The 20,898-nt window shown below is 43.7% G+C and overlaps 1 protein-coding gene across 2 annotated transcripts; it reads right to left on the bottom strand.

Annotated features, from left to right (window-relative positions):
• Nucleotides 1-9,038: 9,038 nt before the first annotated feature.
• Nucleotides 9,039-11,604, bottom strand: LOC112070754 (desmin). Of its 2 annotated transcripts, XM_024138201.2 has the most exons (4): nt 10,977-11,604; nt 9,997-10,674; nt 9,704-9,748; nt 9,039-9,596 (listed from the first exon to the last, which is right to left on the bottom strand). In XM_024138201.2, exons 1-2 carry the CDS (start codon nt 11,464-11,466, stop codon nt 9,998-10,000), a joined length of 1,167 nt encoding a protein of 388 aa, XP_023993969.1. In that variant the 5' UTR covers nt 11,467-11,604; the 3' UTR covers nt 9,039-9,596; nt 9,704-9,748; nt 9,997. The 2 variants fall into 2 exon arrangements, with proteins under 2 accessions (XP_023993969.1, XP_023993970.1); XM_024138202.2 differs by lacking the exon at nt 9,704-9,748.
• Nucleotides 11,605-20,898: the final 9,294 nt, after the last annotated feature.

The following is a 20,898-nucleotide window of genomic DNA, read 5'->3' as shown; positions in this document are numbered from 1 at the left end:
CCCAATGTTAAGGGGTAGGGTACAAATTGGGTTGTGTGTCTTCAGAGATGAGACCGAGATCAGGCAGGCAGTGAGTGTGGGCAATGGGATAATTACAATTGGTCAGAATTAGTCAGCAGTGTTCTATTGCTCCTTCACACTACATCTGGTGTGTAGGCGGAGGGAGCGAGGGATGGAGCGAGGGAGGGAGCGAGGGAGGGAGGGAGGGAGCGAGAGAGAGAGGGACTGAAGCAGTGTAGCAAATAAGCCATGTCCTATGAATGTGCCAGGACCTCCTCTGCCATTATCCTAGCCCTTATTCTGAATAATAGGTTTAGTAATGAGGTGTCAAATTCAAGTGGACCCCACCTCTGAAGTTGTTGAGTGGGACGATGTACGGTGCACCCTATTCCCTATGTAGTGCACTACTTTTGACCAGGGCCATTAGGGAACAGGGTGCCATTTGGGATGCAGTTGTAGTGTAGGAGGAGGAGTGAAGAGGGTTGACGTGGATGAACTAGTGCTATTCTGTCATCATTGTCATCAAGATATGTGCTGCTGTTAGTTGTAGGGCTGCCACGGTAATTGTATAACTGACGATTGTCAAATCACATTTTATTTGTCACATGCGCCGAATACAACAGGTGATTATGGAGGTACACCATCATGAAAATAAATTAACTGTCATAATCGTTTTAATGAACTTCATTTTCAAGTTGACAAACTTTACCCAAAAGCAGTAAAGTAAAAGTAAGCCTGGTTCACATCTAACTGTAGATTTTTATTTTTTTTCGCGTATTTTAACTTTTTTTCCCTCCCCAATTTCGTGATATCCAATTGGTAGTTTACAGTCTTGTCCCATCGCTGAAACTCGGGAGCCATGCGTCCTCCGAAACACGACCCAGCCAAGCCACACTGCTTCTTGACACACTGCTCGCTTAACCCAGAAGCCAGCTGCACCAATGTGTCGAAGGAAACATCGTCSAGCTGGCGACCGAAGTCAGCATGCAGGAGCCTGGCCCGCCACAAGGAGTCGTTGGAGTGCGRTAGGACAAGGAAATCCCGGCCGCCTAAACCTCCTCTAACCCGGACGATGATAGGCCAATTGTGCGCCACCTCATGGGTCTCCCGGTCACAGCCAGCTGTGACACAGCCTGGAATCGAACCCGGGTCTGTAGTGATGCCTCAAGCACKGCGATACAGTGCCTTAAACTGCTGCGCCACTCGGGAGGCCAAACAGTCTAGCCRGTTTTAGAATGGTGTTGTGGAACAAACAGCTGACTGAAGATGGCTTCAGCCAATGTGCTGTTGAGTCTGTTTCCGTGGCAACATGCAATCTTTACGTGATGAAACTTTGTTGCTCTTTGTTTTGGAGCAAATGAGTATCATTAAATACATCTACCCAATTCCTTAGTAAAAACAGCACCCACTTCGTGGCAGTCAGGAGCAAAGGAGAGGAGACCCATGACCGTCACAGCCCTAGTTAGTTTATTTGAGCAGTAATGATACTGGCACCCATTTCCTGTTTTAAATCAGTTAATTGTTTCCTCTGAAACACACACACACACAGACACACACACTCTACTCATAAACCATTTATACCTATAGCCTTGGTGTGCGGTCGTATCCTAATTGTCTACATTCTTGTGGGGCTTACAAAGACCGATGCAGGGCTATGCTGAGTGAATAGACGGAGTGTGTGTGTGTGAAGTGTCAGCCCTGTGGTAATTATCAACACTGTGTTAGCTGCTAGGAATCAGCCTCAAGAGATTAGAGTCAGTATGACCCTGTAGGGTAGTGGACTGCATTCACACACTCCTCCSCCRGGCGAGAGAGAGAGAGAGAAGTGTGTATGTTTTCTGTGTCTCGGAGTGTGTGTGTCCGAGTGTGTGTTTCCGTTAATTCCTGTGCGTATGTGCCTGTTTGTTGAAATGGTCATTAAATCCGTGTGTACTTGTATTCTGTCCTAATGATGTCCCACCGTCTGTCCTCTCCTTAGGCTGTCTTCTGCCACTTGTCTGGACCTGCTGTAGTGCTGCTCCTCACTCTACAGAGAACTCACTTCCTGTAGCCACATCTTCCAGCCAATCAGCATACTGCTCTACAAACACCGTCCTGTCAAAACGTGCCCTACAGCCTTACAGGTGAGTGGAACTGCATTGTCAGCAAGCCCTGGGCAAATGTTGCTTTTTGACGCTAAATTATTGTCCAAAATCGAGCGTAGAAAAATAMAAGTTTGTTTGCTTAAAAGAAGCAGTTGTATGTAACACTATGGTCAATTTCAATAAGGAGAATTGGAATTTCAATTTACTTCCTGAAATGACTGACTTGAAATGGAATTGACCCCAACCCCGGACTACCCCTTATTTCCCTGTCTGCCGCTACAGTGAGTCCTTGTTTTTGTCCATCACCAAATGGGAATAGTGGTCAATCAGTAGATAAATKACCTTCACTAGAGGTCACGCAGACCAGAAAGATGCTTATTCACAGCTCACCCTCACTGAAATGTAGACTATTTCACCACTAGTTGTCAATGATTGCAAGTSCACATGTTTTGGTATAGGAGGTTTTCCTCTACACAATGGAATGTATTATAAACACGTCTGATCTTCTAGCTGGTTAGTGAGTGGATGGTATCTGACAGCAAAACACAATGTTTCCATTGAACACCCTTTTTACATTTTTACCAAAGCAGCGCTTCCTATTTTCCTTTTAACTGTGGATGTTGACTGACTGATTTAACTCATATTAGACAGTTGTAATATAACCTTGTACTTTGTGTTTCTGTTATCCCAGGAGGATCATGGGGAAGTCCTTGGGGCCATATCTGGCTCCAAGATATCACATCCTCCTCTGGTCTTTGAGAAGAAGAAACCCATTCCTCTTAAACTGCTCACACCAAAGATTGTAGAAGTGAGTAAGATCTCTGAATTCAGTCATTTGTATAGTATGCCTTTCTGGAGATTGKGATAGAGAAGGATGATATTCCTCTCTAGTGTCACCTTAACCCAGTGCTTCTCAATTGTTTTCTGTTACGGAAGAAGTAAACATTTTGCGCCCCCCAACTCTCCGCCGCGACTGTAAATAGTATCATTTGTCTATAMAWTTTTTATAAGTACACCTCTGCATAACATTGTATCCTTATTAACATTAAAGAAAACAAAAAAASAAAAAAAGAAATATAGATCAACTTACAACAAAGAATAACTTTATTAACATWGTTTTTTAGTCTGTAACAGAAAAGACTTAAAGTGCATCAATTTGCCTGAAATTTAAAAAGAAATTCAAACCTTATTTAAACTATTTTTTTTTGACCATTTGATACTGAAAAATAAAATTAAATATAATCAATAAATAATACTAAATTCAAATTGATCAGCAACATTAACTCAGGAGCACAATATATGAAACACTTTGACCTATAAAACAAAAATGAATAAAACAATTTGTGTTGATTTTTTTTWAATCAAAATGAGGAATTAATGGCTACAATGACGATTAATGGCTACAATGAGCACGTTTTGCAGAGCACAGCTTTTCGAAGCGGGGTTTGAAKCATGATACTGCAACTCTCAGCTCCTGCTCAATGTTTAGCTGGGACCTGTACTTGGTCTTCAGTGCAGCAACAGCAGAGAAGCCAGTCTCACAAAGATAAGATGTTGCAAAAGGAAGAAGAATGCCCATGGCCCTCTGCCCTAAGAGTGGATACTGCCTCTCTACACTCAGCCAGAATTCACTCAGTGCCTGTGATGTGAACCTCAGTCTCAATGTGGAGTCAGGCGTCATATCAATGAACTGGTCCTCCTCTGCAGAGCTGAAACCAGTTGGAGCTGGTGCATTGAAAGGATCTCTCACCCAGTCATATTGGGAACTGTTTTCAGGGAAGTWCTTTTTAAAGAAYCCCATCAGYGATGAAATATGCTCCTTAATATATGGAATCACTGAGGTGGCATCATAGTCAGTAGTGTCAACAAATTCATGCAGGTTCTCGAATGAATCAGTATTTCCTTCATCAAGTCGCCTGCCCCACATTGCAAGCGTTCGAGTGAAAGAGCTGATCTTGTCTGTGACTTGAGGGAGGTGTTTATCTTTCCCTTGAAGCTGTAGATTTAGTTCATTTAGATTTCCAAATATGTCACTCAGGTAGGCCAGTTTTGCCAGGAAGTTCTCATCACAAAATTTTTCTGCGAGGTCATACTTGTGCTGCTCCCCCGAAAACATTCTTATCTGCTCTCTGAGCTCAAAAACTCTGGACAAGACTTTTCCTCGTGACAGCCACCTTGCTTCACTGTGAAACAGCACAGCTTGATGTTCAGCTCCCATCTCCTCACAGATAGCAGAGAAGACTCTTGTTTTTAGTGGTCTGGTCTTTATAAAATGGACCACACCTACAATGTCAGTCATAACCTCACTTAATTCAGAGGAAMGGTGCCTTGATGCYAGTGCTTCTCTGTGTATAACACAGTGTCCACTCAGCATTAGGTGAGGCCTTCTTGATGAGTGCCCAAAGTCCTTTTCTCATCCCTGCCATGGTCTGTGCACCATCACTGCAAACACCAATGCAGTTCTCCCACTTTAGCCCATTCTCAGTCAGGAAGCAGTCCAGCATTTTGAATAGCTCTTCAGCTGTGGCTCTGTCTCTGACATATTTACAAAAAAGTAGATCCTCACACAGGGAGTTTGTCATGTCAAAACGTACATAAGCGATAAACAAACAGTCTTTGTTGCTGTCAGTTGCTTCATCGAACTGTAAGGCAAAACGTTTGTCTGAGTTTATCTACCAGCTGTTCTTTAAGATCGTTAGCAATGTCATTTATACGTCTGGCGACAGTGTCATTGGACAGAGGGATAGTTTTTATTTTTGCAGYACTTGCGTCATCCAGCATGACAGAGACCATGTCTAATGCTGCAGGCAGTATCAGCTCCTCTGCTATGGAGTGTTTTTTTTTGCACTGAGCAATTTGGTACGCCACCTTATATGATGCTAACAGTGCTCGCTGGTTTACTGAAGTAGCATTCACAAAGCGGGACGATTGTTGGCAATTGTTGATTGTTGAAAAAACTCAAGCGGCTTATCAGCGTGATTGGGGTGTAATGTCTTTAAGTGACGCCTTAATTTATTTGGCTTCATGCTGTCCGCTGCCAACATTTTTAGACACAGTAAACATACCGGTCTTTCCTCGTCTCCCACCGTAGTCACAGTGAAGCCAAGCGCTACATACGCGTCGTCATATTTCCTCGTCTTAGCTTTCGGGAGACTTACGTTTGTCTCATTATCTCCGTCTCTCTCCGCCTTTCTTTTCATCCCTGTTAAATATTTTTCCATGGTGTCTCTTAAGGGTTTGTTACCTGCACTTCATATCTCCTGCTCTGTGCTGTGTGCTCTTGTTCAGTGCAAAAAAAAAACTACTCCCTGCGGCAAAAAAAAGCATTTTCCCCGAGGTCACACACAGTCATTATCAAAATTAAGTGTGTGAGGGGAAATAAAAGTAGTGATGGAAATTTCACAATTCTTTACCTAGGCAGTTTTACATATTTTAAGAGGCCATTCTACACAAATGCTCCGAGCCCCCCCAGGGGGGCGCGCCCCACTATTTGAGGAGGACTGCCTTAACCCATGTTGCTCACACCAAAGTGTGAGAGACAGTTGATTTGAGTTAGTTGTGAAGCATTACTCCTTGAAGATTTAGGTAGTGGAACTATTTCCTCGTTAGTGTGTTACCTTCACTTAGCTGTAGACCTTTTAACATTTGAATTACATTTTTTACATGGCATTCATTTTTAACTTTCTCTCGATTCTTCTTTTTTTTTCTCTAGGCTGGACTATGGGAAGAAGCGAGGGAACATGAAGGAGGAGAGGGAGAAGGAGAGGTTAAACCACAAGTATAAGAAGGTGAAAGGTTTGCGAGATCTGTAATGAACCCGTTTTTGGCACAGAGTAAACTCAGCGAGTACCGGGCAGGTCTGTAGCATCCGCATCTTCTTAATCAATCAAATGTTACTACATTTAAAAAATTATAAAGTTTGTTTGGTCTGGCGAGGGTTTGCACTTTTGTACTATTAATTGGTTCCCAGACCAGCAGGCTCATTAAACCAGTAACTAGAATATATTGAACTACTTATTTGATTCCAGGTCTGCAACACTGCAAATAAATACTACTATTTCCCTGCTAGAAATGACCGTGATGTCGTTTTGTGTTGCTGTAGGGTGCGAAGAGGGAGGTGCAAAGTGAAGTGTTGGCAGTCCGTGCCACATCAGGAGGGAGGTGGAAGGCTCTCAGAAGAGGAAGAAGTGACGCAGACCACTGACGCTATTCACAAGTGAGAGGGGAGGAGAAGCAGCACTGAACCCTATTCACAATGAAGAGCGAGGAGGAGGTCGGCAGACGACTCCTCTTCACAACTGCCGAGAGGAATGAGGTAGAGGAAAGGTAGACACTGACTCTATTCGACGACCATGAGAGGGAGGAGAGGAACGGATAGATATCTGAGCGGCTATCACAACTGAAGGAGTGGAGGAGGGGAACGGGCAAGCACTGACCTATTTCACAACTAGGAAGGAGAGAGGAACGCAAGACACTGCCGCCTTTCACAACGTGGAAAAGGAGTCCGAGGAAGTGCAGACACTGACCTAATTCGACTGAGAGGATGGAGTGAGAGGACGAGACAGCTGACTTATTCACAATGAAGGGAGGGGAGGTGAACGGCAGAGACTGACCTTTCACAACTGAAGAGGAGGAGGCGGACGGAGACACGACCTATTCACAACTGAAGAGAGAGAGGGGAAGGCGACACTGACCTAGTTCACAACCTGAAAGGGAGGAAGGAACGCAGACATGACCTATTCACCACCTGAAGAGGAGGGGAGAGAACGGTAGGACATGGACCTATTCACTCAGTACACTGCTTGTGGCATGAGTTGTCTGTCAGTTACAGACTTTGTAGTTTAAAATGGATTTCATTAGTTACAAAGTGGGATTAAAATGGATTTCATTAGTTACAAAGTGGGATTAAAATGGATTTCATTTAGTTACAAAGTGGGATTAAAATGGATTTCATTTAGTTACAAAGTGGGATTAAAATGGATTTCATTTAGTTACAAAATGGGATTAAAATGGATTTCATTTAGTTGCAAAGTGGGATTAAAATGGCCCATGTTGACTCCAATGCTTCCGACAGTTGTGTCAAGTTGGCTGGATGTCCTTTGGGTGGTGGACCGTTCTTGATACATACGGAAAACTGTTGAGCGGGAAAAACCCAGCAGAGTTGCAGTTGTTGACACGTTCAAACCAGTGCGCCTGGCCCCTACTACCATACCCCGTTCAAAGGCACTTAAATATTTTGTCTTGCCTATTCGCCCTCTGAATGGCACACATACACAATCCATGTCTCAGTTGTCTCACGGCTTAAAAATTATTCTTTAACCTGTCTCCTCCCCTTCATCTACACTGATTGAAGTGGATTTAACAAGTGACATCAAAAAGGTATCATAGCTTTCACCTGATCAGTCTGTCATGGAAAGAGCAGGTGTTCCTACTGTTTTGTACATTCATGTATAGTTGGTGTATAGTTGGTGTGTAAGTGTTCTGCCCCTTTGTTTAGGCAATTCTAAATGAGTTCAGGAGTAAAAATTGGCTTAACAAATCACTTAAGGTACATGGACTCAGTCTGTGTTAAATAATAGGGATTGACATGATTTTTGAATGACTAGCCCTTCCTCTGTCCCCCATACATACMRCATCTGTAGGGTCCCTCAGTTAAGTGTTACATTTCAAGCACAGATTCAACTACAAAGACCAGGGAGCTTTTCAAAAGCCTCAGAAGGGCAGTGATTGGTAGATGGGTAACAATAATAAATCAGACATCGAATATCTCTTCAAGCATGGTCTAGTTAATAATTATGCTGTGGAGGATTTATTAAACCACCCAGACACATCAAAGATGCAGTCGTCCTGAACTGAGCAGGAATGAAACTGCTCAACAAGGCACTAAAGTAATACTGCAAAAAAAATCAACAGCAATGGAATAGACTTTAGGCCTAAATGCAAAGCCTTATGTTTGGGTCAAGTCTTACACAACACATCACTGACTAACTGCCTCCTTATTTTCACTCATGGGGGTGGCTGCGTCATGGTATGGGTATGCTTGACATCGGGCTAAATAGAAACGGGATGGAGATGAGCAGAACAATCTACAACACAATACCAAATCTACACTGGAGTTGCTTAACCAAGAAGAGTGAATGTCCCTGAACGTCCCTTGCTTGAAAATCTATGGCAAGACTTGGAAATAGCTGTCTAGCCAAGATCCCCAACACCTTGACAGAGCTTAAATTTTTTTTAAAGAATAATGGGCAAATATTGCACAATCCAGGTGTGTGAAGTTCTTCTAGACTTTCCGATGAAAACKAATCTGTAATCGATGCCAAAGGGAGTTGAATACTTATGCAACTACTACATTTTGAGTTATTTAATTCCTATTCATATTTTTTATAATTTTTCTTCCACTTTGAAAGAGTATTTTATGTAGATTATATAAAATTCAAAAAAGACACATTTTAATCCCACTTTGTAACGCAGTAAAATGTGAAGAAATCCAAGGTGTCTGAATACTTTTGCAAGGCACTGTTTGTGTTGGTTGATATTAATCGAGTCGCTTTGTTCTAACCAGTGTGTATAGAATGCTTATGGTTCTGATGTTATTGACTCTGGACACTGACACATCCCATCATGAAAATATGTTCTACATTTTGAGTGTCAACTCCTTTCACCACTATGGGTCAAGGCCAGGGTATGCAGTATCTATTTGCTGTACTTGAAATGCAATTCAAATGTTCTTCCTTTGTCCCAATAGCCTTCGCGTTGACTTATCTTACCATGCACATTTGCAAAAAAAGGTATGCATCTGTTCAAAGTCATAAACATTCTGTTTGTATTGATGATATTCTAATACAAGGTGGATAAGAACTTCTACTTCTCTAACAACAAACCCAGTCATTTTAGATTGACACTGTTTAGAGAAGCACAATTATTACCAGAAACAAACCACAGCAGCTGTAATGCACTCAAGTCAAGCTTTGTTTATTAAGTAGTACTTGGTATACATGAACGTCTTCAGTTATGTTACATAAAATGAAAATTGGTGGGGTAAAGGGGGTTTAAATTACATTTGAAATAAAGGTGATGTTGTTTTTGACGAGTTAACCATACGGTAGCACAGCGTGACATGACAAGGGTACTCCAACGTTTGTGGGAGGCTGACAGGGCGGGCAGGACTGGGAGGAGGGGGTGGGGTTGACAGGGTTGGGCACGTTGGGAGGAGGTGGTGGTGGGGGGTTGACAGGGGCAGGCAGGACTGGGAGGAGGTGGTGGGAGGTTGACGGGTGGGCTGGTTGGGAAGGTGTGATGGAATGTGCTAGGGGTTGACAGTGGGTAGGGGCAGAAGGAAGGTGGGGGGCTGATGGGGTGGGAGGGTAGGTGGAACAGAGGAGTGAAGATAGGGGAAGTTGACAAGCTTGGTGCTAGGGGAGAACGTGGGGTGCTCAGGCAGACCATCTGGCAGCTGGAGTGAGTCTCCACACTGCAAGACATTGAGGTGGTCCTCCTCTGTGACAGCTCCTACAGTGGAGGAGAGAAACATGGTACGTATAGAGGGTCAAAAACACAGGGAGCATAGACAGAAAGTAAACAGAACAATTTAGGAATGATCTAATCTGGGAGTCTACCTTTTGATCTGAAGCGCTCCTCTGTCTGGAATGATATTTAGACACCTAAACAATGGGAATAAAAGTTGCTCTATTTTAAGTGTTAACAGTGCTCTGCTTGCAAGCAGTATGATCAGTGATTTTGTAAATTTGACTTGGGAATTATTTTCTGATATCACCACGTTTGATCACACTTTGATGAGCGCTAAAGAAACTTGTATTAATGTTTCCCCAACATTTCCCTCCAATCTGACATGACTCATGCCCTACTAGGGGAGCTGTTGCCCATCCATGATGACCATTAACCAACACACCTTAAGCTTCTGGTTGTTTCTCTGCAGAGATCCCCAGCCTGCTCTCCTCTCCCTCCAGCAGCTTCCTGTAGACAGCGATTTCAGCGTCCAGCTTCAGCTTGATGTGCAGCAGCTCTTGGTAGTCGGCCAGGTACTTGCCCATCTCCATCTTGGTCTCGCAGAGCTGGTGCTCCAGCTGAGCAATGATGCCCTCCAGGCCTCCAACCTTATCCATGTGGGCCATCTCCATGTCCTCCAGCTGCTGTTCCAGGGCCGCGTTTCTCGCCCTCAGCCCGTCGATCTGGTTCTGGAGGTCTGTCACCTGGTTGTGGAAGGTGGTGATCTCTTCTTTCATGGACTTCATCTGTTCTTCTTTCTTGCCGGCGACTTCTTTGAGGGTTTCAAACTTGCCCTTGTACCACTTCTCGGCTTCCTGGACGTTCTTGGCCGCCACAGTCTCAATCTCGGCGCGCATGTTGCGGAGGTAGGCGGCGAGGTCGGGGCGGTCACCGTCGAGTTCCGTGGTCACCTTGGAGTCCTCGATCTGCTTCATGAGGTCGGCAACTTCCTCGTCATGCAACTTCTTGAGGAACTCAATCTCTGCCACCAGCTGTTCGACACTCTTCTCGAGCTCAGCCTTCTGCAGAGTGGCGTTGTCAACGTCTTGACGGAATTCCCTCAGGATCATCTCTGCCTCCTCTGGAGATGGACACATAGAGAGTGGATGAGTTAGAGACACAACAGCAGTGACGTTAGTACTCTATACAGTATTGGTATCAATTGTATTTGATGGGGTGTATGATAAGCCTGTATACACACTAATCAAATGTGATTGTACATCGGAGGAAAATATCTGGTTCCATTTTTCATGCAAACTAAAGTACATCATACCCTCTCCAACAACTATTTGTCTATATAACTGTGACGTGAATCTATACGATTCGTTTCAGCAAATCTCCCCACTCCCCAGACAGTGGTCAGTGTGAGACAGACTCCCCTACCTTTCAGTGCCAGCTCCTCTTCCAGTTTCATTCTCCACACCTCCACCTCCTCCTCAATGTATCCCCTCTCGATATCAGCAGCTCCCTTCTCATTGGTCAAGGCTTCGATCAGCTCCCTCATCTCCTTGAACTTGAGGTTGTACTCTTCTCCGATGCCGGTGGGGCCTCCCTTGAAGCGGCCCTGTAGCGCAGCCAGCTCGGCCGTCAGCAGGGCGTTCCTCTGTTCAAGGGCCTGAACCTTCTCGATGTAGCCTGCGAACCTCACGTTTAGCTCCTGCATCTCCTCCTTCTCGTTGGCATGGACCTGGTGTATCTCTGTGCCCAACTCCACGGCCGAGGACACGTGGCCGCCCTGGTATCCGGAGCGTCCACGGTTGTTGTACGAGGATCCACGGCACCGGGAGGGAGAGGGGCTCTGAACCCGCATACTACTGCGTGTCCCACTCACCTGCAGGGACTGGGATTTCTGGGAATAGGAAGATCCTCTCATGTTTGGTTCTCAGTGCGTTACAAAGTGTCTTCTAGAATCAGATTATTTGTTTGTTCTTGAGTATAGTTCCTTTTCCACTAAAAAGGAAGGCCTCTTCTGGTGTTCTCTCCCTTTGCTGGCTGGCCCACCTTGCTGCTGTGCTGACAGTCTCTCAGATCGACCTGTGGCTTTTATAGGGCCGCAAAGAATGTCTCAGACTCCCTTGAAAATCTTGCAGGGTTTTGAGATGTTTTAAATGTGGATCATTACTCTCTTCAAAGACCTGCAGCACCACAGTCTTCATTTGCTAGCTAGCATTGCATTGTTAGTAGTGGGGATGGGTGGAGTTTGCACGGCCCTAACACCTCCATATGAAATAGTGATATGAGCATGTATGCCCGCTATTTTTCACTCTCTTCTCACTTAGGGCGCCGCTAGGGACTCGGGAGGGTGTGAGGCAGGGTAGGGAGGGCTTTAAGCACATTGGAAAACAATGACCAAGTGACTTATGTTCTTCGGCAACAGTTTTACCTCATATATGAATCAAGGTGTCAGACACCAGTCTCCAGTGGAGACATTATTTAAACAATACAATTAACCTTCTCCAAGAATACCAAAAKACTTCCTAAGGCTGGTAATGGCGTTAAGGAGAGCAGTAGGGCTCCTGCTTCATTTTAGTCTCTCTGTAGTCTCAGGATATGGACTACGCCATACAGGGCAGTAATAATAGTAAAGCTATGTCTTGATATTTTAGATTCAGGTGGCTCTATTTGTGTTAGAAAAGTATTTTACTGGATCTATGGACAACCACTATTTATTAGTAAAAATGGTTTAAAGCACCTGCAACTGCACACTATTGAAATGTTTGGCGATATTTTGACTTGAAGTGGTAATCTGACAAAAAGGGAAATCTGCATAATTGATGAGACACTATTGGTTATGATTGATGAGACACTATTGGTTATGATTGATGAGACACTATTGGTTATGATTGATGAGACACTATTGGTTATTTGATGAGGACACTATTGGTTATGAATTGATGCGACACTATTATTTTCTGTAGTTTGTACAGTTGGTTCACGCACTGTTCCTCCTCACTCGAATCACATTTAAAATCAATATACAACCAATTTTTTAATGACATTTTTACTCCACTCTACATTCATGGACATGAGATTATTGCACTTTTAAGTGATATCCTCTGGGTCCACATTGTACAATTTGTTGTATATGTCTGTTACCCAAATAAATGAATGGTGAATGGTGTTACCAAATGGTGAGGTATTACTCTTGTATTAGCTAACATTAGCTGTGTCTAATATAGCTAGCTGTGGACTGTGTGTGTATCTATCTGTGTGATGCCTTCAGCCCCTGTTGGCAGTCCCTTGCGAGGGCTCTACGTTCATGGATATAAGATGACATGTCTTCACCAAATGGTGAATACCTCGATATACTGTACCACATGTTTAGTAGTGAGTCATGATTAGCTTGCTGTTAGTGTGGCGTGAGTGGGTGTAGCCGTCTATCTGCCTCCCCTGTGAGGGCATCGGCCCTGAGCAGGTTCCATCGCTAGTCTACATTCATTGACATGAGATGACTTTTTGATGTATTSTTTATTTAACCAGGTAAGCTAGTTGAGCACAAGTACTCATTTACAACTGCGCCAAGATTAAARCACACATGGAATAAACAAGCGTACAGTCAATAACACAATAGAAAAAAAGAAAGTCTATACACAGTGTGTGCAAATGGCGTGAGGAGGTAGGCAATAAATAGGCCATAGTAGCGAAGTAATTACAATTTAGCAGATTAACACTGGAGTGATAAATGAGCAGATGATGATGTGCAAGTAGAGATACTGGTGTGCAAAAGAACAGAAAAGTAAATAAAAACAATATGGGGATGAGGTAGGTAGATTGGGTGGGCTATTTACAGATGGACTATGTACAGCTGCAGCGATCGGTTAGCTGCTCAGATAGCTGATGTTAGTGAGGTTAGTAAGTTAGTCAGGGAAATATAAGTCTCCAGCTTCAGCGATTTTTGCAATCTCTAGCATAGACTTAGAGATGACCTGGAGCCAGTGGCTCTAGCGACTAGAGCACACAGGTCGTAGTGGTGGGTGGTATATAAGGGGCTTTGGTAACAAACGGATGGCACTGTGAATAGACTGCATCCAGTTGCTGAGTAGAGTATCGGAAGCTATTTGTAAGATCGACATCGCCGAAGTCGAGGGATCGTGAGGATAGTCAGTGTTTACTAGGGTAAGTTTGGCGGCGTGGTGAAGGAGAGCTTTGTTGCCAAATAGAAAGCCGATTCTAGATTTGATTTCGGATTTGGAGTGTTTGATATATGAGTCTGGAAGGAGAGTTACAGTCTAGCCAGACACCTAGGTATTTGGTATTTGTTCACATATTCTAAGTCAGAACCGTCCAGGGTAGTGATGCTAGTCCGGGCAGGCAGGTGCGGGCAGCGAACAGTTGAAAAGCATGCATTTGGTTTTACTAGCGTTTAAGAGCAGTTGGTGGCCCACGGAAGGAGTGTTGTATGGCATCGATGCCCGTTTGGAGGTTAGTTAACACAGTGTCCAAAGAAGGGCCAGATAGTATAACAGAATGGTGTCGTCTGCGTAGAGGTGATCAGGGAATCACCCGCAGCAAGAGCGACATCATTGATATATACAGAGAAAAGAGTCGGCCCAAGAATTGAACCCTGTGGTACCCACATAGAGACTGCCAGAGGTCCGGACAACAGGCCCTCTGATTTGACACACTGGACTCTGTCTGCGAAGTAGTTGGATAACCAGGCGAGGCAGTCATTTGAGAAAACCAAGGCTATTGAGGCTGCGATAAGAATGTTGGTGATTGACAGAAGTCGAAAGCCTTGGCCAGGTCGATGAAGACGGCTGCACAGTACTGTCTTTTATCGATGGCGGTTATGATATCGTTTAGTACCTTGAGCGTGGCTGAGGTGCACCCGTGACCAGCTCGGAAACCGGATTGCACAGCGGAGAAGGTACGGTGGGATTCGAAATGGTCAGTGATCTGTTTATTAACTTGGCTTTCGAAGACTTTAGAGAGGCAGGGCAGGATGGATATAGGTCTATAACAGTAACATATCTAGAGTGTTACCCCCTTTGAAGAGGGGGATGACCGCGGCAGCTTTCCAATGAGAGAGGTTGAACAGACTGGTAATAGGGGTTGCAACAATGGCGGCGGATAATTTTAGAAAGAGAGGGTCCAGATTTTCTAGCCCGGCTGATTTGTAGGGGTCCAGGTTTTGCAGCTCTTTCAGAACATCTGCTATCTCGATTTGGGTGAAGGAGAAGCTGGAACTTGTCTTCTTGACCAAAGTAATCGTGAATTAATTAATATSTACTGAACAAAAATATAAACACAACATTCAACAATGTTCATATGAGGAAAACAATCAATTGAAATAAATTCATTAGGCCCTAATCTATGGATTTCACATAACTGGAWATATAGATATGCATCTGTTGATCACAGATACCTTAAAAATATGGGCCTCAGGATCACATCACAGTATTTCTGTGCATTCAAATTGCCATTGATAAAATGCAATTATTTGTTGTCCGTAATTTATACCTGCTCATACATTACCATAACCCCACCGCCACCATGGGCACTCTGTTTACAACTTGACACCATACACATGGTCTGCAGTTGTGAGGCTGGTTGGATRTACTGCCAAATTCTCTGAAACGATGTTGGATGCGGCTTATGGTAGAGAAATTAACATTCAATTCTCTGGCAACAGTTCTGGTGGACATTCCTGCAGTCAGCATGACAATTGCACGTCAATTGCACATCAAAACTTGAGACATCTGTGGTATTATGTTGTGTGACAAAACTGCACATTTTAGAGTGGCCTTTTATTGTCCCTAGCACAAGGTGCACCTGTGTAATGATCATGCTGTTTAATCAGCTTCTTGATATGCCTCACCTGTCAGATGGATGGATTATCTTTGGAAAAGGAGAAATGCTCACTAGCAGGAATGAGAAATAAGCTTTTTGAGTGTACGGAACATTTCTGGGATCTTTTATTTCCKCTTAGGAAACATTGGACCAACACTTTACGTTTATGTTGCGTTGATATTTTTTCAGTGTATATACTGTATATAATAGCTCATGTCCAGTAGATAGTCATGATGATTAGCTAGCTAGCTAGCTGTGTGTATCTGTATCTATGATGCCTGCAGTCCCAGCCAGTCCCACCCCCTCCCCCATTGAACCCAATAACCTATTTTCATAACAATTTCCCTCTACATTCATGGACATAACCAAATGGTGAAGTAATACCCAATATTAGCTAATATTAGCTATGTTTGCTGTGTAGAGGGATGCATCTGCCTGTGCAGTCCCAGTCAGCCGTATTCCCCTGTGAGGACATCAGCACGGAGCAGGTTCAATCTCTAGTCTACATTCATGAACTTGACATAACTTCTCCTGACCAAATGAAGTAATACTGTTGTATTAGCCCAAACATTAGCTATGTATTACATGGCTATCTCTGTGTGGGTGTGTCTCTGTATCTGTATAATGCATCCAGCCTCAGTCATTCCCCTGCTAGGTCATCAGCACTGAGCAGGTTCAATCTCTAGGGCGCATGTTAATTGGCTCGGGCCTCTGCTGTGACAGGAGTCACGGAGACCAACCCTGCAGGCTCCAACCACACACTAGGTTTCGCCCCAAATTCAGCTAGGGTCATATTGAGGAAGTAGGTAGGAGGAAAATGTGTTCTGAAATGGAAAACGGACAAAAACAAGCTTTCTTATGGAACAAGATCAAGTAGTACCACTTCGGCGAGTCGTCACTTACATTTCGTGTCTACTTAACGCATTCCAGGTTTACAACTGTCACGTAAGTTTGTGACCTAACCTACCCTGTAGACCTGACAACTGTAACCATGTCTACAGGGACTTTAGAGGACGCTGTTACAAGCATTTCGCTACACCTGCAATAACATCTGATAAATATGTGTATGTGACCCAATTAAAAAAAAAATGATTTAAAGAGTGTTGTTGAAGTGCACAGTTGCACTTTTTGACTCTAGGGTTGTTTAGTGGCAGAGGGGTGTAGAAAATACACGTCTCTACGGCAACAGAACTGACAACAGAACCAARTCAGATACTGGGTTATTAAATATTAACGTTAAAGCTCTGACGGGTGACTAATGCCTGGTAACAATGAGACTACCATTTTAGAGAAGTACTGTACCATAACTTACTAATGATGGTTCTGTATTTCATTATCAATAAAACTTGGATGAATTTTTGATGAACACCAAGTGTGTTTCTCTTTGTTTTGTGTGAGAATCACCTCGTTAAAACCCCATAAAGAGCATTATCTGAAACATCTGATTTACATCATCTTGAGTCTCTGGTGATTAAGATGTGTTTGGCACTGACCACACACACACACACACGCACACACACACACACACACACACACACACACACACAAAAAACTAGTGTATTTGGGGACTGTCACTGCCTTCTGTCCCATTTCCTTCAGCCCCCACCGTGTCACGTGTCTCTCTGAGCTGATATAATGAGGATATGTTGCCTTAAGACCATGCTGAGACTGGCGTTGGTGGTGGAAAAGCCTCAATCAAATTCACTCAATTTCAACTCAATTTAAGGGCTTTATTGGCATGGGAAACATATGTTAACATTGCCAAAGCAAGTGAAAGTGAAATTGTGTCCTGGGGGTCTGTTTGTGTTTGTGAACAGAGCCCCAGGACCAGCTTGCTTAGGGGGCTCTTCTCCAGGTTAATTTCTTTGTAGGGGATGGAAGGTTTGGGAATCGCTTCCTTTTAGGTGGTTGTAGAATGTAACAGCTTTTTTCTGGATTTTGATAATTAGCGGGTATCGGCCTAATTCTGCTGTGCATGCATTATTTGCTGTTTTACGTTGTACACTGAGGATATTTTTGCATAATTCAGCATRCAGTCTCAATTTGGTATTTGTCCCATTTTGTGAATTCTTGGTTGGTGAGCGGATCCCAGACCTCACAACCATAAAGGGCAATGGGTTCTATAACTGATTCAAGTATTTTTAGACAGATCCTAATTGGTATGTCAAATTTTATGTTCCTTTTGATGGCATAAATGCCCTTCTTGCCTTGTCTCTCAGATCGTTCACAGCTTTGTGGAAGTTACCTGTGGCGCTGATGTTTAGGCCGAGGTATGTATTGTTTTTTGTGTGCTCTAGGGCAATGGTGTCTAGATGGAATTTGTATTCGTGGTCCTGGCAACTGGACCTTTTTTGGAACACCATTATTTTTGTCTTACTGAGATTTACTGTCACGGCCCAGGTCTGACAGAATCTGTGCAGAAGATCTAGGTGCTGCTGTAGGCCCTCCTTGGTTGGGGACAGAAGCACCAGATCATCAGCAAACAGTAGACATTTGACTTCAGATTCTAGTAGGGTGAGGCCGGGTGCTGCAGACTGTTCTACTGCCCTTGCCAATTCGTTGATATATATGTTGAAGAGGGGTGGGGCTTAAGCTGCATCCTTGTCTCACCCCCCGGCCCTGTGGAAAGAAATGTGTGTGTGTTTTGCCAATTTTATCAATACACTTATTGTTTTTGTACATGGAAACGTTGTTCCCTCTGCTGCTATTGGACCAGGTCTCTCTTGGAAAAGAGATGTTATCTCAATGTGAAAAAACCTGTATAAATAAAAGTTAAAAAAACATGGATTTTATAATGTCCTATGTTTTTCCCCCAACGCCACCTTCCATCAATTTGTATAGCAGGCGCTCATGCCAAATTGAGTCAAAATACTTTTTTGAAATCAACAAAGCATTAGAAGACTTTGCCTTTGCCTTTGTTTTGGTTTGTTTGTTTGTCAGTTAAGGTGTGCAGGGTGAAAATGTGTTCTGTCGTACGGTAATTTGGTAAAAAGCCAATTTGACATTTGCTCAGTACATTGTTTTCGCTGAGGAAATGTACGAGTCTGCTGTTAATGATAATGCAGAGGGTTTTTCCAAGGTTGCTGTTGACGCATATCCCACGGTAGTTATTGGGGTCAAATTTGTCTCCACTTTTGTGGATTGGGGTGATCAGTCCTTGGTTCCAAATATTGGGGAATATGCCAGAGCTGAGGATGATGTTAAAGAGTTTAAGTATTGTCAATTGGAATTTGTGGCCTTTTTGGGTTGGAGGGTTTGTATTTTGTCCTGTAGTTCATTCAATTTAACTGGAGAATCTAGTGGGATCTTGTAGTCTTTAGTAGTTGATACTAAGATTTGTATTTTATCATGTATATGCTTTCGATGTTTGTTCTTTGTTATAAAGCCAAAAAGATTGGATAAGTGTTTATCCATACATCTCCGTTTTGGAAAGATAATTCTTCGTGTTGTTGTTGGTTTAGAGTTTTCCATATTTCCCAGAAGTGGTTAGATTCTATGGATTCTTTAATTACATTGAGCTGATTTCTGACGTGCTGTTCCTTCTTTTTCCATAGTGYATTTCTGTATTGTTTTAGTGATTCACCATAGTGAAGGCTTTCTGGGTCTCTATGTTTTTGGTTGGACAGGTTTCTCAATATCTTTCTTAGGTTTTTGTATTCTTCATCAAACCATTTGTCATTGCTGTTCATTTTCTTAGGTTGCCTGCTTTAAATTGTTTGATTTGATAGGGAAGCTGAGAGATCAAATATACTGTTTAGGTTTTCTACTGCTAACCTTCACTATTACAGTGAAACATTTTGTCCAGGAAATTGTCTAGAAGGGATTGAATTTGTTATTGCCTAATTGTTTTTTGCTAGATTTCCACACTACTTTCCTTCCATCTATAGCATTTCTTAATATTATTCAGTTCCTTTGGCTTAGATTGACCATAGCTCTGTTCAAGTAGAGTGTGATTTTGCTGTGATCTGATAGGGGTGTCAGTGGACTGACTGTGAACACTCTAAGAGACTCTGGGTTGAGATCAGTGATAAAGTAATCTACAGTACTTCTGCCAAGACATGAGCTGTAGGTGTACCTACCATAGGAGTCCCCTCGAAGCCTACCATTGACTATGTACATACCCAGTGCCTGATAAAGCTGCAGAAGTTGTGACCTATTTTTRTTGGTTATGTTGTCGTAGTTGTGTCTAGGGGGGCATATGGGGGAGGGAATGCTGTCAGCTCCAGGTAGGTGTTTGTCCCCCTGTGTGCTGAGGGTGTCAGGTTCTTGTCCAGTTCTGGCATTTAGATCGCCACAAACTAGTACATGTCCCTGGGCCTGGAAATTGTTGATCTCCCCCTCCAGGATGGAGAAGCTGTCATCGTATGGGGCTTCTATTGGAGGGATATAGGTTGCACACATGAGGACATTTTTCTCTGTTGAGATCATTTCCTTATTAATTTCTAGCCAGATGTAAAATGTTCCTGTTTTGACTAATTTAATAGTGGGTTAGGTCTGTTCTATACCAAATTAGCATACCCCCTGAGTCTCCTCCCTGTTTCACACCTGGTAGTTTGGTGGATGGGCCTACCAGCTCTCTGTAACCTAGAGGGCAACTAGTGGGTCCCTCTCCTCTATACCATGTTTCTTGTAGGATGACAATGTCTGTATTTCCAATTTATTTGATGAAGTCTGGGTTCATGCTCTTTAGGCCAAAGCCAGATGACCTCAGACCTTGTATATTCCAGGATGAGATAGTAAAAGCTTTGTGTTCCATAGTGTCTAGTGTTGTTTTTGTGTGGTTTATGCCCGGACCATCACAGTAGGTGCGAGCAGAGCATGTTGAGCATCTGATACATACCTCGGTCACAGGGTGGGGGGCATGGGGTGGGCAGAAGGGGCATATGTGGTGTATACAGTATTCACCCTCCCTCCCACTCCAGTAATGTGCTGATCTTCCCGTCCCTCTCTCCCACTCCAGTAATGTGCTGATCTTCCCGTCCCTCTCTCCACTCCAGTAATGTGCTGATCTTCCCGTCCCTCTCTCCCACTCCAGTAATGGGCTGATCTTCCGTCCCTCTCTCCCACTCCAGTAATGGGCTGATCTTCCCGACCCCTCTCTCCCACTCCATTAATGGGCTGATCTTCCGACCCCGCTCTTCCCATTCCAGTAATGTGCTGATCTTCCCGTCCCTCTCTCCCACTCCAGTAATGGGCTGATCTTCCAGTCCCTCTCTCCCCCTCCAGTAATGTGCTGATCTTCCCGTCCCTCTCTCCCACTCCAGTAATGGGCTCTTTTCCCGTCCCCTCTCTCCACTCATTAATGTGGCTGATCTTCCCGACCCTCTTCCCACTCCAGTAATGTGCTGATCTTCCCGTCCCTCTCTCCCACTCCATTAATGGGCTGATTTTCCCGTCCCCTCTCCCACTCCAGTAATGTGCTGATCTTCCCGTCCTCTCTCTCCAACTCCAGTAAATGGGCTGATTTTCCCAATCCCTCTCTCCCACTCAGTAATGGGCTGATCTTCCGGTCCCT

Source organism: Salvelinus sp. IW2-2015, unplaced genomic scaffold, assembly GCF_002910315.2.
Source record: "Salvelinus sp. IW2-2015 unplaced genomic scaffold, ASM291031v2 Un_scaffold1416, whole genome shotgun sequence".
Taxonomy (NCBI): Eukaryota; Metazoa; Chordata; class Actinopteri; order Salmoniformes; family Salmonidae; genus Salvelinus; species Salvelinus sp. IW2-2015.
Note: the sequence above shows the minus strand (reverse complement) of the source record. Positions and strands in the feature narration are given on the sequence as shown.

Bases quoted from the DNA above. Each gene is read 5' to 3' on its own strand.
- LOC112070754 (XM_024138201.2), bottom strand. From the start codon at position 11,466: ATGAGAGGATCTTCCTATTCCCAGAAATCCCAGTCCCTGCAGGTGAGT. The intron at 10,675-10,976 runs GTAGGGGAGTCT...GTCCATCTCCAG, and splicing joins AGAGGAGCTGGCACTGAAAG to AGGAGGCAGAGATGATCCTG.